Source organism: Syngnathus typhle, linkage group LG10, assembly GCF_033458585.1.
Source record: "Syngnathus typhle isolate RoL2023-S1 ecotype Sweden linkage group LG10, RoL_Styp_1.0, whole genome shotgun sequence".
Classification (NCBI taxonomy): Eukaryota; Metazoa; Chordata; class Actinopteri; order Syngnathiformes; family Syngnathidae; genus Syngnathus; species Syngnathus typhle.
The window spans coordinates 6,876,192-6,895,076 of record NC_083747.1 but is presented as its reverse complement, the minus strand read 5'-3'; the positions used below and the strand labels follow the sequence as shown (position 1 = coordinate 6,895,076).

The window sequence follows — 18,885 nt, the reverse complement described above, 5'->3', positions numbered from 1 at the left end:
AAATTTGCTCCAATGAGACATTGGCTCTTTTCCTAACTTCTATTGTATTATCATCTCCTTTGTGATTGCCATCAGACGTTTTTGGCGTATAAAAGGAATTTCCCGCAACAGGGACTATTCTAGGGTTCTTCTTTTTGTAGATCTTTAATGTGCTGCACATGTTGATGTATCAGGAAGCGGTAAGGCCGTGCTAAAGTTTAGGAGCGTGATTGTGTGCAGCCACAGTGATGAGTCAGTGCGCTGAGTCGCTGCCGGGAAAAACAGCTTGACCGTGGTGAGCCAGAGAGAGCGAGATGTTGCATGATATTTCATGAGGGCAGACGTGCTACTGGAAATGACAAGCTGCTGTGATGCTTTTGCAATTACTGGAATTCACGTTTTCTATGCCAATAAAGACATTACAAAAAGCACTGTGCAATTACAAAAAATATTTATTCAATCAAAAATTGGGTAGACAAAATCATTGTGCAAACTCGTTTGGGGAAAAAAGTCAAATGTAGTGGCTTGTAGGAATCTCATCATCAGATGAAAGAGTGTCTGATAATACAAAACTAGAGCCATAGTGATCATTATTTGTTTACAAAATATACAATATACGCTACTGTGAAATGTGGTCTATTGTGTGACAGTCAAGTCATCCAGCTAAATAGGAAAATAACACATTTTAGTAAAACAATTAAAAAATAGAATCAGGGTTGTGTATTCTCTTGACAAATCTTATTTTGAAAAATTGCAGAGCATAAAATAATCTATGAAACTAGAAGTTCAAATCTCTTCACTCGTTTTATTAAACAGCAGCAAGCATTTACTAAACAGCAGCAAGCATTTACACCTGCAAATGGACACTTTAAGTGTTGTCATTCTGAAACTTATTCAGTATAAACATAGAATTCAAATTCATATTAATGGCAGCAATTGACTCTTTCTAAATCCAATACAGCTCGTCCAAACTGTAAACTTTTCATAGAGGTATCAAATGCAGCAACATAAACACACTACAAGCTTATAGTTTCCTAAAAGTGCCGTGTTGAACGACATGAATATTGCAAAGCCAGTACATATAAGTAATGTGGTGTTTGTTCAATCATTTCTGTGCTGTGCAGCCGACGTTTCCTTGTGTAGGCTACTTTTTTAACAACAAAAAGTGAATGCAAACATCAAATGTAAGCTACTTTTCTTGTACGATACACAGTGTGTCTCTGTATAACATCCCTGCTGAACAATTACGTGCATGAAGCCATTTGTGTTAAACAGCAACACAAATCAAAAGTTAGAAGCCAAAAGTGAAGCATCATAAGCTAAAAGGCACTGCGTGGGTCAAAACCATCCCCCACGCTAGCATTAGTGAAAAAGTTGGCAGTTTTTACCAGATCAACAGAAAATACACTTTCAAATGTATTTCAATGTGTGCAGTATATTAAATCGGGATATAGTAACTTGAACGTATTGCACGACATTTGGAATCCTAACAGAAAACATTTTTGTACATAACACTGAGCAACACAACACTAGAAGGCATCCAAGTCTCAGCTGTGGTAAACAAAAATAAAACAAGCAGAGCAAAAGAACAGGCTATGGAAGTAGCACAAACCATGTGAAAGATGTTGCTTTCATTGGCACTTATTTTTGTAGAACGCTTCAAATAAAACCCCAAACGCTAGAGTATAAAGATAGCAAGCAAGTTGTTGTTTTATCGAGATGGACACAATTTCCCCAAAGGCCGCCAGGAGTGAGTAGACAAATAGCTCTGGTTGTACAAATGAAATGAGTCATACCTTTCACCTGCGACAGCTTATATCAGACAAGTGTGTGCAACAAAATATTCCTCCGGTAGGACGGCATTCAAAACTACACTCAAAATAACAATTTCCTGTCATGTTGTCATTTTAGTCATATACGTAAGTGCTGTCAAGAACTTTATAAGATGGAAAATGTTTTTTCCCCCTCTTACGTCATGCATAAAGATCACTAACATTGACTGAACATGACCAGTGTTTTAAATCTCCAAAGCTCTGCGGTAAAACACAACCAACAAAGAATTTGGGAAATGTTTTACTTTTGGTGGTGTGTTTATTCCGAGGGATGATGGGGGGACGTTGCATGCACTTTTCCGAGCCTGCCATTCACTTGGACTGTCTTTGTGGGCACTGCAACCTAGATAGATAACACACAAACAAACAATGAAGTTTCCCTTTTGTCTTCTCTGGATAGATCTTGATTAGATACTAAAGAGCCATCAGAGATGCTCCGAGAAATTATCAAATTTCACAATTCATACAAACTAAGTTTCCACTGCCGTTGGCTGCTGGGGTTTTAATGACTTTATCGGTATTTCAAACGGAGTTTGATGCTGAATTAAACAAATTACATCTTTGTAGTAAAGGAATTTGATTTGCACATTAATTTGTTGAAAACAAACGGCAACTTTATTTAATTTTCTAGCGTAAGATGGGGTCAGTAATTGTGTTTCTTTGCAAAGTCGTGATGGCTTACGACCAAGATTTCAGAAATCAAAGTGTTAGACATAGCTACATTTAGGGTCTTTAAATTTAAACAGTTGCTGCCCGCAAAGTGAACTTTTGCTTGCTGGACTGATGCCAATTTAAAATTCATTATAGTTATCTTTGTTTTATGTTTGATTCCCTATATAAGTGAAATGTGTTCTTTGCTCTGCATACTGAACAAAGTGGACAAAGGGAAAGCCGGAGTTGTCTGCTGTAATTTGATCCATGGGGAAATGTGAGTGGAGTAGTACTTTTTGCCATCGGCCTTTCACCAAACAGCTCAAGGCAAGAAAAATTTACAAAGTTTCAACAAACTTTACCAGCACAGTATAAAGCGTTTCTCCTCCCACATTCCTACCTTTTTTAATCTTTCAGCAGCAGATCCAGAGCGGATGGCCTCCATGATCGCTTCCCTGGCCAAGGCGGATGGAGGATCCGTAGTTGTTGGCTTAGACTGGTGCAAGAGCATGGGACGAGGAGAAGGTGCTAACGTGGATTGTGGTGGAAATGTTGCAAAGACAGGAGAAGGGCAAGTCAAAGGAATTGGTGAGGGAGAACAGGAAGTGTCTGGCCTTTGGTCCTCTTTTGAAGCCGACCTGAACTTTTCTAACTCATCAGAAGCACCAGATTTGGTCTGTGGGAAGCAAGGAAGCAAAGCAGCGTGAATACACACAGAATGTGGGATGGTAACAGTTGATCTTACCCTCACTTAGTTATGAAACTAGCAGAACATTCTGTATTTGAAAGGTTATTTGATGAAAGCAAACAGCCCGATATTTGATCAAATCAGTCATATTATGACTAAGACTAATTTTCCCGGAAAGAACGTCTAGCCAGTGACATAATTTACTGTAAGTAGCCGCTTGAGTGCTTTACCTTCCTCAGCCTGCCAGTGTTGCTCTGGGCTCTAATAGCAGAAAGAAGAGCAGCCCTCTCATTCTCGTCAGGAGAGGCCTCTTTCGCACTTCGGGCATCAGATGAAGAGATCTAGTCATGTCAATAGAAGAGGATGTAGGTAATATATATGTCTTCTAGCCTACACGTTCTAAAAAAAAAATTGGGGGCTGATCACAAACATTACATATACCTATCCGATAACCAGAAATATGTCTGTTTTGATCATTTGCTTCAGTTGTTCACTGAATGTATGCGACTGTATATATTAAAGGGGGATGCATTTATTCAATGAAAGACGATTAGATATATGTGTATGTGGGGATCGACGCTGACAAAACTCAATGTCTCTGATACTACAAAGATCCACTCTCAATTTTAAATATGGACACTTTTGATATTGTTGATACTAGTCAGACATCTCAGCCAATTGGAATTTGTAGAAAATGCAGAATACTGTCCAATCCGCTATATTTGATCAGATGTGTGGAAAGTCTGGTTTTAAGTATGTTGTCTTTCTGTTCATCTCCCCCACGCATTATTATTCTACACAATAAAAGTTGATGGAGAGCTCACCTTCCTAAGCCTGTCCTTGCCTCCTCCTGCCTGGATGGCCTCCATTAGGTTACTGTGCAGACAAGTCTCTTTCTCAACAGATCGGCACACTACTGGCTTAAACTTTTTAACTGGTCCGAACACGTTCCCAGGTGGAGCTCCAGGGAGGACATCACTGTCTGACATACTACGTGAAGGTCCAGGGAGAACACTGCTTTCTGACATACTTCGTGAAGGTTCTGGCATTGCTTGCTTTGTCTTGGGCTTGGCAGTTGATTGTTGATAAGAGCTGATTGATGGGCTGGGGCTTCGACACCGATTAGCCTTACCATCCCGAGTATCGTGTTCAGTTAAAGATATTTGAGTGGGAGCACTTGACTGAAAGTGTTTAATTCTGTCTGATACTGGTCCTAGTGAACGTGAGCTTCCGTTGATGGATTCATGATTTCCTTCCTTGTCTTCTCTAACTTCTCTCTGGCTTTCTGACACAAATCCAGGGAAGCTCATAGACCTCGCAGGAAAAGTATGGCAAATACCGGTGTTATTTAACTTATTATCTGTCAATGATATCTTGGAAGACTGGCGTGGATTGACTTGTATGGAGTGGCCCAGTGAATGGAAGGCAACATTTTGCATTGAAGAAGAAGGCTGGGAAGGGGCAGACGGAATGTTGTGCTTTTTTGATGTCCTTGGGGTGTATTTATTGATGACAGATGCCACATACTGGCTGGAAGTACGTCTGGCTGGTTTGAGGAAGGCAGGAAGGTCTGAAGGGAGTGTTGGTTGTGGTTGCTTAATTCTTTCATATACTGAAACATCTTTACCCATTTTTGCTTGTGGCTCATTTGCACTACTCATCGCAGCGCTGACTGCAGTATTCATAATTGTGTGTTGTGTTTTCAAGACTTCTCGTCTGTCTGTGTTCATTGGAGTTACAGCATTGCGAGTATTTTTAATGTTTTCCAAGCTCCCCTTGGCCTTGTCAGTCACACCTGAGCTACAAGGAAGAGCACGTTCTTGTCTTTCACTACAGCTCCAAAAGGCTTTGGCTTTTTCGACAAGTGGACACTCCTCACTTCTGGTAATTCCTGATTCTGCTGCATCAACTACTCGGTTGTGGTGATCAAACGATTTCATAATATTTCCTTGCTCATCAATTTTAATAGCACTAGCAGGTAATTTGGCAGACGCATTTTGCGTTCCACCTTGCATGACAGAAGGCTTGGGAGGAACAACAGTGAATGTTTTCATACCAAATCGAGAGGTGGGATTGCAAGTGACTTTCCTAGGCAACGTATTTGAGCTGGAGTTATTTTGGTGAACACTGTTCGTATCTACTTTTTCTGTGGACAATGACCTCTGGATGGCTTGGGGCAGGACAACACCGTCCTCGTGTAAACGATGAGTCTTTGTGACGATATCAGATCTGTGACTTATCATGCTTTTGCTGTGTTCAGGGGAATTGCAAGGTTTCACTGTTGACAGTCTTTGCGTATCGTCTTTCAGATCTTCATTTTTCTTTTCCTTTGTATACCCACTTGACCTATTTCCCAGTGGGATGCCATGCTGATAGAGATTAGCATTCTGAATGCTACTTTTTGTAGTGGAAGCAGCTGTGTAAGCATTATTGTTTTTGTTGCGCCACTCTGAAGCACTCTCTGAATCTGTGATAAAATAGAAAAAGAATGATTAACTTATGACAGATCCCGACGGATGCTCCCACTCCGTTTTTGTTGTTGTATGCACACGGCCACACGAGCACGCAGTAGAGGAGGGAATAAAGGTTTTATTTATTTCTATTTCAACATTTTGTTTCAAGTAAACCCATAAAAAAAACTAGGTAAACATAACTTGCTTCTTGGGTTAGAATGGTTAATTGTATTTCCGATAATTTTAATGGTAGAAATGACTTACATTTGTTTAACAGTCTTGGTGTAAGTTAATTTTGTGGACCAAGGTTCCAGTTCTAACAGTTTAGCTCTAAATAGAAGTTAATAAATCCAGCCGAGACCAAACAGTGCAGTATCTTGGCTATTAATTTGTCTTACCGTTACGATCCGTTAACTTCATCCCAGCAAGTACTGTTGTTGCCTTTTTGTCTTCGACAAGAGGTTTATAATCTTCCAGTATTTCATCTATGGCAGTGACCGGGACATTCATGTCCACCACAGGCACACCACGAATCACTGTTGAAATGTGATTATTATTTTTGGAAAAAGACTCATTGTTTAAAAGAGGACAAAAACATACAACTGCTTGGGAACATTTAATATCAGCTTTTGCAACTTGACAATTCTAAAATATGGATGACTCACTGAAGTAGGGGGAACTGCGTATTATGTTTTTATCAATATTTTATCACTCTTGACAGACTATAAAAAACACAAATTTAAGTAAATGATCTGAAAACATCATTTCCTAATAGTAAGAAAATCATATTTTAAGCAAGTTAGATACGGTACAGTAACACATTAGACCGTAGGTTTGTTTCCTCACCTGAAAGGTCTGCTTCCAGGCTCATCTGATGGAGCCATTTGTATTTCTCTTCAAAGGTATTTATATTCCTTAACTTTGCCTGGAGGTTGCTTTGACTGCAACTGAGGACCGTACACAAAAATAAAACTCAGTAGACATCAACACACAGATATTGGACAGTATTGTTGCATGCAGAAAAAAAGATGAGGGCAAGCAGACAGCTATAATAGGCATACAGGGTTGTTGCTCTTAACAGTTTGATGAATTTGATTATTGCCATATATCAAGTACCTTTTGTGCAGTTCAGATATCCATCGCTTTGAGGGTTAAAAAGACAATTCTTACGAGGTACAGTACTAGCAATTTAACCGCAACAAGGCACCCAAATCAAATAGAATTTGTCTTCAAACAAACTTGGGAGGGCTTGTCTTCTTAATAACCCTGATCAAAACAAAAGTTTGCTTTCCTGGAAAGCACATCAGACACAAGTATCAGGGCCAGGGTTCATAGAATATTTCTGTGTGAGATCAGTGATCCTAAATTCTCCTTCTGGGCACATCACCACATACATTTCATTCCATCAAAGTGAAATGAGACAGTATTCTCTTTTTAGCTCGGCCTTTGATTAAGGACGGAAAACCACAACAATGCCATGCAAATTTGGGTACCAAACTACAGACAAGGTGATAACTGAAAAGAGCAAAAAGAAAACAACGCTGGGGGACGATTAATCAATGGAGGTCATTTAATCACACGCAGGTCTTCACTCTGCATGGACATATAGTAAATGCTGCAACCACGCATGCGCCAGAACAACCCCAATAAGAGAGGACATCTGCTTCGAGAAGCACTTGCATGAGAAGATCAGCTGGTATTTATAGCCACCATATTAATATATGAGTGCACTGGGAGTGTCATGCTTGGTGACTTACAACATTGTGCAAGCCCTTTGAAAAAGAGAAACAAGCGCAGGGCTCCCACTAATTTCAACTACAATCTGTAATGAGTTGGATTTTGAACCATTTGTTTTTATTTATTTAGATGTAAAACACTTATTTATGTGAAACAGTCTGCCGTCCAAAAAAGGGTTAAGGACAATAAACATCTAACAACTTTTTAGAGGGCAGTACTTGGTCAGATGAAAAACAAGGCGAGTGTGAACACCATGCGTACATGAACAAATGAGTGGATCCTTTATCTTGTTTGATTATTTTTTTTTGTTTGGGCAAAAAAATTCAAAGAGTGAACACAGTGCACTTTGAGATACAATTCATACAAGTCAACATCATTACTCTAGTGTTGCTGATAAAAACGGACAAACCTAATTCCCTTCAACTCCACTGATCAATCACACTTTCAAAAACAGTATTTCCTGACTTATTTACCTGTTATTTGATCCCCAGGTGGTACATCCTTCATCACTGTCGCTGGAAATGTCTCGGACAGGCCCGGGGAATCGCTCTCTTTTGCTTACAGAACTTCTCTCCAAATACAAATTCCCATCTGCGGATGTGTGATGGATGTCACATGGGGAGCTCACCAGGCCTGACCGCTCACCATCTACCATTCCCTCAGAAGCGGCATAACCTTGATCTGGTAGACTGCTGTCAATGCTGCTATTTCCCAGGGACAAAGTTTCAGGGGCCTGGACATTGGCTCCAATGCAGTTTATAGAATGGAGCCAAGCTGAAAGACAATGAGAGATGTCAGGATTCACTGTTAGCAATAAGTATTGTAATTTAATGTCTAAGTCAATGAACTCTGAACACAAGAAATCCCAATCTATCAAATTACTATGCAGTTAATAATTCATTTTTTGAGCGTGAATACCGTCAAATCAGGTGACAGTTTAAAAAAAAAATGCTTTTGAGAGGGAATTTCGGGGTATAATGTGTGTATAATATTCAAGTGTGTGTTATTCTCAAGAAAGTCACTTCCAAATAAGTCTATGAACAACAGTCTATGAATAGGCTGGTGAGTGCACTAGAAAGGACATTTGTGGGGTTTGATCAGCAACACTAAAATTGATGGATGGACATTCTTGCAGTGCTGACGGCAAAAACCAGAGTTGTTAGAACAGAAACACAAGATGCAGCTTCACCATCTTTCACAGGCAAACAGAGGAAGTATTTGCTACGGTAGTTTCAATTTTCATTCTGACACCACAAACACACAAACCCGAAAACACGAGCCAAAGATACATATAAAGGCCGGAGCGCAACCAACTTGTGGCTTTATAAAACAACTTGAATGATGTTTGGAAAGGGAGACAGTAAACAAATCCTTTTAATTCCTTTTTTTTTTATAAACAGGACTGTTTTTGGTTTCATGGGAGTATACTATCGCTTCATTCCCTCTCCTCTCTTTAATACAGTTTGGTCACTTCAGTGGATTTGGGAGAAGATTCTTAACTGAACTTCTCAATGAGCAAAATATTGTGCCATTGATGCACAATAGTGAAAGCTCAATGCTTTTGTGTAATATTACTGCACCAGTGTCTGTGCACATATATTTCAGCTGGTCCGTTTATGATGTGATGCTGAGTCACAATACTATCTATTTTACCAACTCATTCCCAATAACAGCTTAGTCATGCCAGCTACTACCACAGCCACTGCACTCATGCATGCACATGAAGTTGTGAACACCTTCAGTGTCACAGAGTAGGTCCGCCATCAAACACAATCACATCCACAATTCCACACAAACAATCAAATCTCTATCGTAACCTTCTGTGTCTCACTTCATGAGCAAATAATTAGTTTAGTATGTACTTTAGGTTGCAGTCAATGCAATTTAGTCGTACTGTGTAATGCAAACATCTATGGTTCATACACATATTGTAATTCCAGGCACGTTTGCTTGAACACACAAATCATCTTAATCACTACAAAACACAGATTAAACATTAGGATTCAATGCAACAAGACTTTGATTTAACTGAAAAACAACTTGGTTTATGCATAACCAACTTCCACCTTTGGCAAAACAGCTGCATGGGTAAATGATGGAACCAAATAGCGGGGGACCGGGGCACCAGATGTCTTGCAGAGCGATCAAAGATGACAGTATCTCATGTTTAGGCTTAGTTGATGTTTATATATATATATTTGTAGACATGAATGAATAATGCCAGTCATAAGAGAATGTTGCATCCCCCAATCTTTGCCCCTGAATCAATAGGCCAAACATAAGATGATTAAACCATTGATCTTTAGATATCATGTGACCAAATTATTGGCCGAGAAGTATTATATTGCCTTGCTATAGCGCCATCTCCACATCACTCATCAATCACTTTTGTAAGTGATACAGCCTTGGTTTCCAGGTTGAGCTCATCTATCATGGTACAACCTCATCCCGTACTTTGTGCCCATTTTTATCTGAGCAAAGAATTCCCACATAATCAATAGTATCCAGATGTAGAGGATCAAACTAATGTCAAAAACAAGAACTGCACACATATCCATTTGGTTCAGTTTGAGAGCTAGTAAAGAATATCAAATTGTACATAAGAAAAATGTGATTGTGACAGAAAGTTTCTTCAAAGAATAATGAAGGAAATGCAAAAACGATAGACAAAAAAAGTGGATGACAAAAGGGTCAGAGAAAGATTTCAAGGGTCCTTAGAGCGCAGGCGTACAGGACCACAGCAGTACACTAAAAAAAGGGTGTAGGGGAGGGGGTAAAGAAAAGAGCAGAAAAGACAATAAGATGAATGACAGGAATGGAACTTGGTTCAGGGTCAAATTTACAAACACAAAAAGACAACAAAGAACCAACTAAGAAAACAGAAAAACAGGTCAAAATGCTTTAGTGTAACCGTAAAATATATTTCAGAGTTCAATTTATCAATTTACACAGGACAAGTATACAAATAGATTTGATTTTGGGCTCACATTCACACTATGGCAGCAGAGAATGAACCCGGAGTGAACAAGGTGTTTGTTCAATCGTCTGTCACAATAGTCTTACTTTGTGGATCAGATCAATGACGTCAGATCAACAAATAGTGCAAATTATGACATGATAGTGAAACAGCAATTTTGCATAAAACATTACAACTATTGACTCATCTCGAGTGTTCTGGGGGAAAAATAGAAACAAGGCAAAAAGAGAGCATATGGCACCTACACTGGGAAGCTTCTTCTTCTTCCATGGTGCGCTGTGAGGCACTGCTTTCTGTAGGTTCAAGTGAAGGGGTGGATAAGGTAGGGTTCTCCCAGGCTGGTGAACGACGGGGCTTGGGTGGCGCTGGGTAATCAGTTGTTCCTGGAAGGTAATGGCATGGCAATCACTGCACTAGTAAAATGAAATGACGCACATGTCCTACCCACAAACCTCCACAATGCTCTAAAGAAATGAGTACTGTACATTTCTTTTGAAAGGAGACTTCATTGCTTTGTACTGACAATAATACAACAATAAAATATTGTGGTTAAAAAATTACGTGTGTATAAATTGACGAATCAAATTTGCAATCATTTGTGGGAATATTGTGCAGTCAGTGTAGTGTTTAAATGACATTAAGTAATTAAATAAAAAAACTAGGCTATCCTAAAATATTTCATGTATTTTTCTTTTAAATGTACATTGGTTGACAGCAGAATTACACTTTATTTAAACAAGAATTATCCATCTATCCATTGGTCCGTCTAACAAACTAAGTTTTATATATACTATATCGTTCTTATTTTCACCCTCTTGTCAAACGTCTCTTTGAAGCCCCTTCAGACTTGATTCTACCTCTCTCGTATTTATCTCGCTACCTAAGCCTTCCCATGCCCCAATCCTTGAACTGCCTCGTTCTCACCTTCCTCACCCCTTTTCTAAGGTCTACAACTCTATCATCTCTGCCTCTTGTGACACATGACATCCCTCTGCTGCAGTCTCACTCTGCTATGAAAAAGACCCGATCAATAGAGGGCTAGCTGAGGTTCAAGTAGATCCCATTTAAATCTGTGATGGATGTGTTTTGTCTTTGCAACTGCCAGCTTTGAAACACTAAGTGAGCGACTGCATGCATATGGGAGGGTAAGGCAAAGAGAAGAAAAAGTGGGATGAAAAGAATGGACTGATAAGTGAGGGCAGGAATTAAAGGATTATAGTGTTTAGAAAAATAGGATAAAACTAGCGCCACTACTAAAATGAGCGTGAGCCAAACTTTGGCCAGATTACCATTATTACAGTTTTAAATACCGGCACAGTGCAAAAACTAGGAACGGCACTGTTTTATTATCTCGGAAAAACATACTATATACTTCAGGCACCTTCAAACTTGAGCAACACAAGAGTGTTTATCTTCAATGCCCCTGACATAAGAGCTAATTCTTTGAAAATACTGTAAATGTTTCCAAAGATGAAGCAAAAATTGAAATTAAATCACAAATATCATGGTAGAATTATTCCCAGGGTGACCATAACAAGGATTATCATCAAAGTAGTATCACAAAGCAAAAGAAGTCTGACTTCATTTGGACTATAGCTTTAAAAGAACAAGATGCTTGTTTTATTAAAATGTTAGTCCAGTAAAATAAAAATGACCAGAGTAATCATTATCTAAAGCTAAATTTAAAGCGTGACCAATTAAATTGCACGTCCAAACTGGCTATTGTTATGCTGTGCTCATACTTACCCATTGTGCTGTCTCTGTTCTTCTCAACTTCATCCGGTGTAAGGTTCAGGACCGATTCACGCTCTGTCCTGGAAATCCTGCTCAAAGCAGGCCCACTTTCAAGTTTACCCATCCCACTGCTAACCTCATCTAACTCCTTCATTTTGGTAGTAGGTCTTTTTGTGAAGGGTTTGTTATGCACTGATCCGCTCGCATTACTGCTGGTGAGGGAGCTATAATGGGAAACTGAATCATCTGTGTCGAGATCGGAGTCAAGGCTATGGCTGAGTTCAGAGCTAGAGTCCTGAAGAACCTGGCTGTCAGCAGTGCTACTGCTTGGCGTTGGGGAGGTGCTGCTAAGCGCAACAGTAGGAAGAGATGGAGGTTGAACATCGATCTTTGGGGATTGGGGCTTCCCTGTTCTTTTTACAGAGGAGGAAGAGATTGTGGTTGACTCTGATATCTTTGTGCGGAAGCCTGGAGAATGTTTTTCACTTGCTTGGCTATCAGGGGTGGGAGTAGCAGAAGGAGATGCACCATAAGAGGTGATGGAATCCAGGCTCGAAGGGGGGGCTGGAGCCCTTCGTTTCCTCTGCTGGCTTTCTGACACAGAGCCCATCTGATGGAAAACAGTGATAAAAGCACAATCAGGTTAAAATAAATGTAGGTGTACCTCAAAGGGCTGGTCAAGCTTCTATAAAAAAAAAAAAATAGCCCTATCAATACATTTGGAAAATAGTATAAGCAGTAAACACGTTATTGTTCAGGTTGCACCAAGAGGTGTACATACTACAACACAGACTTTTTGTCTGTGTGTGCGTGCGTGTGCATCCGTGCGTGTGTGTACAGCCATAAATCAGTGTGTGTAGTTGCACCGTCAAAAGTGAACTATCAAGTAATTAAACGCAAGTGGAGTTTTGGCAAGCATCTGAGTATTCAATTCTCAATGCCGACATTCCTCTTAAATTTCCCAACAACAAACATTATGTTGTCTGTCAGTAATACAATTAATTTGATGAAGAACTTTTTTGCATCACTATCATTCATTCTACAACTGTGACATAACATATTTATGGTGGGAGTCATAGAGGATGATGGCTGATATGCAATGCACTCCTGCTAAATGAGAATGTTTTATCCATTGGTCACCGTCGGGGTGAATTGACGGGCCACTGATAGATGGCAGAATCATGTTAAAGTGTGCAAACAAAGTATGAGCATTGAAAGTTCTTGCTTGTGTAATCTAGCTAACAAATCACAAACAAGCACCAATGTTATGAAAGCAAAAAGGTAAAATCAGGTGACATGCAACCGGGGCATAACACTGTTCATACTTGCTCTGCAAATCAAAGCTGCAGGGGGGTAGCAAAGATGGGGGAGAATCACTGAACTGAAAGACTGGTTGGTCTTCATGAAGTCAATTACCTACGAAACAATGTAAAGGACTACGGGCAGGTTTGAACAGTCTAGAAGATCTTCCTAAGGAAAGCCAATTACTTCTGAATTCAACTCTTCAATGTAGAAGACTGACAACGTGCCTGGATCTGCATGTAATGTTTCATCATGCAGCAGGACAAGATGGGGAAGATGGATGTGAGACGTGGTTTTCGAACTGAATGAACTCACTGCATGGCATACTATGTAAATCAAAATGCCCCCTGACTGGTCGTCTTTCTCCCTTCATGGTCCCCTCCCCTCCTCTGCCTCACTTGCATTCATACATACATGAATACTGTCACATACCAGCGAATGTGAGTCAAAGTTGAAGCCGAAATGGATGACCGACTATCAAATGAAGACAAATGTGCGTATGTAAGTGCGTGCACGTGCATGTTTGTGAATGTTCCCTGCAGAGCGTAACACAAGCCAATAAAACGTAGGCATGCAACACTGCTCTAAGCTTGTGACGTCAACTTTTATCACATTTGAGGTCGCAAGATAAAAATTGCAGAAACACTCCAAAATGAGTTCACACCTCATTTGCATGTTGCCCCCTTCCGAACATATGTGATGGCCTTTATTGAACCGTAACTGAAAAACAACACATGAGAACATGGGTGGTTTGAAAAAGAAACTGTGCCTATACGCAAAAGCGATTAGAGGGCCCTGGCAGGACAGTTTGGCGTGTCTATTAAATTTTCCACTCTATGGTTTGAGAGGCAAAGGGCCTCATGTTGAAGCATGTTGATCAGATAGGACCACCCACCGAGCCTTCAACCTGCTGGCGTGACCATTCATCACTTGTTTTGAGGCACTCTTGATGGATGAGGGGCTTTGTACCAGGGCAACATGACAACGCTTATATGAAATGGAGTATGTGCATGTACGACAGGCTTACAGTGTAAGCCTACATACATCACATTTAATATAAGCCACATCGGCTCAGTTTACAGATGCAAAAATGAAGCGCACAAAGAAAAGAACACTATTTACTGTGAAGCTTGGTAATGTTCTGAGGTTGCTTTGTGGAATTTTTATAGCCGGTGACGGGTGCAATAACATCTAAAGACTATCAAGGAATTCTGGCGCAACATGTGCCTCTCAGTGTCAACACAGCACACAGGTCGATGGTAGTCAAAGAGGATATTGACCCACAACAGCTAAAACACCAATAGCACAAAACGCTGGACTACCCTCAATTTTTCTGTTTCCTGATTCAGTAGAATATCAAAATATGTATCTGTGTAAGCAGCAAAGGGCAAACTTAAGTAAACAGGTAAGTAAAGAAGTAGAATACTGAGTGGCTTAGGTAGACCTCAAAATTGAACGAAAACTCAACGAAAAAATATCAAAATGGTTGTGCAGCTTACAGTACAGCACCTAATACTCTAGGGGTAACATGTTGGTATATGTAGGCTTCGGGTAGTCCTTCTCAAATAGTGGGGCTACACAATTCCACTAGAAACGTATTGCAAGTCTTAGACATGCATATTGAATGGGGAGATGTCACACTATCAAAACTTTGTCAATATATTGTGCAGCCTTATATCAAAACACTAAAGAAATGTAAGAAATAAAATTAAAATTGCGGCGAGCAAATAAAGAAAAGGTCAAAAGCAGGATCACTGTTGTACAAGAAGAAAAAAATCTACATCTGGGGATTGAGTCAGAGCTGAGCATTAATGGAGATTAAAGATAAATGCTCTTCAAGACAATTATTGAATTGACTGATGGTTATGAAAAACAATCCTCCCTCTGCTGTCCAAGATTTATTTCTCCACAGAGACATCAGGAAGGAAGAGAGCCAGCGCAATCAAACAAGCACAAAAATTGCATGCAGAAAACCAAATGTGTAGCACACAGGGAATTAAAACTTATACATACGTACATACTTTTGGGCCATTCTTTACAGCCTGCCCCGACTCAAAGTATATGAGATTTCAATGTGCCATTGTCTTGTCTATAGGTTAATTTGCCTTCAGCATGTCTGATTAACTGTAGTAAAAGAAAGCTAGCCTTTTAAAGCAGATCAGCACTCAAAAGTTAAAAAAAAAAATTAAAACAACATTGCTTGGAATGGATTATGTATTAAGTGCGGATGATAGTTTAGGTTTCTATTTTGTACAATGTACTTGCACAAATGTCACTTGACTACACACCCATTCCCAACGTTCTAGTCACTTGTGGAAACCTGTAAGAGCAAGGTTTTGCCTGGTTCAGAAACATGCGAGTGTTCAGAAAGAGTTTTGTTTGGGATGTCAAAAAATGGCGGTAGGCTTGTGATATATGATCAATGTCAAAAATGGTGGTAGGTTTGTGATGTGTGATTTTTCTGTGGCACAATTTTGGTCTTAGGTTGTTGTACTCTATTAGTTTGCCACTAAATAGCACAAAATTGCACTACCACTTTTGGTTGTTTGTTTTTTAACATAGTGTTCCAAAACACTTCAATATGGCGATAATGACATGCACAAATTTTGTTTTGCTAAGAAAATTGAGACAACACAAGGCATGAGTATTTCAGCACCACCTGGCTATACAGCTATGAATATACATGCCAGTGTCAGACGAGGTAACAGTTCAGACAAGGTATTAGAGCGAGATAAATCCGACATCAAGCCAGTCAACAAGTCCTGAGATGACTTTCCTAATACATTCTCTGAGGCCAACCTTCATATTAACTGTGGTGTTTCCATTCCTCGTAATCATAAAAAATCTTAAAAAGTGAACCGATTACACTTTCACTATGTGACAATAAAAGAGCAACAGATGTCAAAGGCAATGACGAATAGACAAGTTAATCCAAGAAATGTAGCAAGAAAGGCCACCACCACAAATAAGTCAGCAAACTGAAAAGGTTTTCTGTGGAAGGCAATGAGGAATTCTGTTGTGAAACATTTCCCAGGATACCACAAATAATGACAGTAGGGAGAGGTTACTTCTATTAAGTTTTACAGTTGACACAGGTCACAGTGTCTTAAGTTGGAACCCAGCTCAAACCATCCATACACAAGGCAGAGTTAAGTACATAATGCAAAAAGAGATTGATGAGAAGTGTTGCATTTTATATAAGAACTATATGAACACTCCGGAAAATGATCCATCATCTGTCAGTTCAATTACTTAAAGAGACCCTTTAAGTGGATGAACATGGCACTTTGGTAATAGTTCTAGACTTCAAAATAGTCATATCTGCACAAAGAATTCCCTCCCACCTCCTTCCCAAAAGACTCAATAGTGATTTTAGGCTGATTTTCAGTCAGTTTGCAACACATTTAACAAGGCCAACGTCTAAGATGCATGAACCCAATGAGAAATGAGAAAAGATGCAATCCGATAGCTTTTGTTTCCTTTGTTGCTGGATGTTATATTCTCGTGAGATAAAGAATTGAGTAAAGCAAAATAAAATGGGATGGATCAAGTGATAGGAGTGTACTTATCTGTGATCATTTCAGTGATTCTGACTTGGATTATGAAGGGTTTTGCTTGGAGTGGAGAATGAAATGTATTTTTTTACAATAGTGTTCACGCACAAAGCTGGCTTCAGTTAGATACTTTACAATGGACCTCTAACAGGGCTGTTTTCAACCAGTATTAATATCAAACCTCTGAGCTTCTATTTCTTTAAATTTGATGAATTTCATTTTCACACAGGTTACACGCAGGTTGAAGTGGCATTGCCAACCAGACTAAGCATTTTCACATACTGCAATTTGTGGGAAATCTTGTCATGTTGCTGATGTAATTTCTAAGTCATTCACTTCCCCACTGCTATATACTCACATGACAACCCTCCGAAAGACTGTTTCTCGTTGAGGTCAGGGACCCTGGAGGGGGTGCTGGTGCCCTCCTCTTTTTGGTGTCACACTTCGGTGATGTTCTGAAATCATTCATCACTGAGTGAGATGAGCCAACGGTGCTAGGTTGGTCCACTTTGTTGGGAACACCTTGAACTGTTGACAGTGCCTAGAAATATAAAAAAAAGTGTTGAGTCACATTTCCAAATAGCCATGTGGAAATGCACACAATTGCAGCTTCAATTTTTTACTAGGGTGATATTGAATGCATTCTAATAACAAAGCCAATGGAATTATCAAAACACACAGAAAAATGATGATAATTTGTGTTAAATAATGAAACAAAAACGAAAAAGATGGACTAACTAAAAATAACAGAATTATGCTATTTAATAGTATATACCTAAAAGATTTATCTTAACGCTCAAGGCACTTTTTTACCTGATGTCATTATGGCCCGTTCTTCATGAGGATACTTAATCTGGGGGTCTTGAATTTATATTACGATAGAACAAAATCAAACCTATGAAGGCATTCTGAGGAGAAATCTGCTGCCAGATGACATTTTGGTAAATAATTTACGGTAATTTCAGTTTTTTTAAGAACACAACATTTATCTATCAGGCAATTTTTTTCTAATGCGACAAGCTCGGGCTTCTTTCCGCTCTTAAAAATGTGTCTAATGTATCTTTTATTTCTTGTCATTTATTTAGCATACCTCAGTCGATAAACACCACGTGAGTGTCTACATTTCCATTTATGTTGACAAGTTTCATCAGAATGTGAAATTTCACTGCTGACAGAGCCACAGTGACACATCCTAGATTCTTTGAATAAGAACAAAGTCCAAAAAAAAATGTAAATTATGAATCGTGCTCTCTGCGCTGTGTGATTGACATGGAAAGAGAAAGTAAACATAGTGGTGGAGTATGTGTCAAAGAGTCTGAAAGAACAAAAATAAATAATACAAGTGAGACCTTGATGCAACTTCCATTTGGACCTCTATAAAAGAAAGTTCCCATCTCACCATAAACATACTGGTTCAAAGCCATATGAACTCTGTCTGACTTTTTCACCTGCTTTCTACTTCCTCACTCTGTGGTAAACAATCGGAAACGTGTCAAGAGCAAAGATGAAAACATAACTGTCGGAATACAACCCTGTCAACCTCAAAACGCAGAGGTGCAACTAAATTCAACCCCAGTATGACCTAAAACAACTTGCCGTAGGAGCCAGTCACTGCCCAAATGGAAGGGCAACTGCATACAACCAGTGAGCCGGTATCTCGTAGCAGCTCGAGCGAAAACTCAGATATGAATGTTCTCTGTTCGAACATTTTACTACGGAATGTTTAAGTCATGATCAGGATCAGAATATTTTTCTGAAAAAGTATTTTCAGCTTCGGGCTTTTTAAGACCACACAAAAACAAGCACAAACATGGTTACATGGTTAGGCCTCTTAATGAACCATTACAGATATGATGATGATGGGCTTTTAGTGCAGATGTAGCCAAGCTCGAGTAATATGATGCCTTCTGCAGACAAGCCTCTGTGTGTGTGCGTGTGTGCATGTGTGTGCTTGAAAATGTGTGTGTACCAATCTTCA

At 39.4% G+C, this 18,885-nt stretch overlaps 1 protein-coding gene across 8 annotated transcripts in view; it reads right to left on the bottom strand.

Moving 5' to 3' along the window:
* Positions 1–413: 413 nt before the first annotated feature.
* cobl (cordon-bleu WH2 repeat protein) overlaps positions 414–18,885 on the bottom strand; it is a 28,814-nt gene continuing 10,342 nt past the window's right edge. For 7 of the 8 annotated variants that reach the window (XM_061288045.1, XM_061288048.1, XM_061288051.1 and 4 more), the window contains 10 exons: positions 17,266–17,448; positions 12,064–12,661; positions 10,563–10,700; positions 7,814–8,114; positions 6,450–6,550; positions 6,002–6,139; positions 3,975–5,617; positions 3,381–3,491; positions 2,863–3,138; positions 414–2,154 (listed from right to left, as the gene is read on the bottom strand). In XM_061288045.1, coding sequence (XP_061144029.1) covers positions 2,071–2,154; positions 2,863–3,138; positions 3,381–3,491; positions 3,975–5,617; positions 6,002–6,139; positions 6,450–6,550; positions 7,814–8,114; positions 10,563–10,700; positions 12,064–12,661; positions 17,266–17,448 — 3,573 coding nt within the window. In that variant the 3' untranslated portion in view covers positions 414–2,070. The remainder of the gene's footprint in view (positions 2,155–2,862; positions 3,139–3,380; positions 3,492–3,974; positions 5,618–6,001; positions 6,140–6,449; positions 6,551–7,813; positions 8,115–10,562; positions 10,701–12,063; positions 12,662–17,265; positions 17,449–18,885) is intronic. The other variant, XM_061288050.1, reaches the window with a different exon arrangement.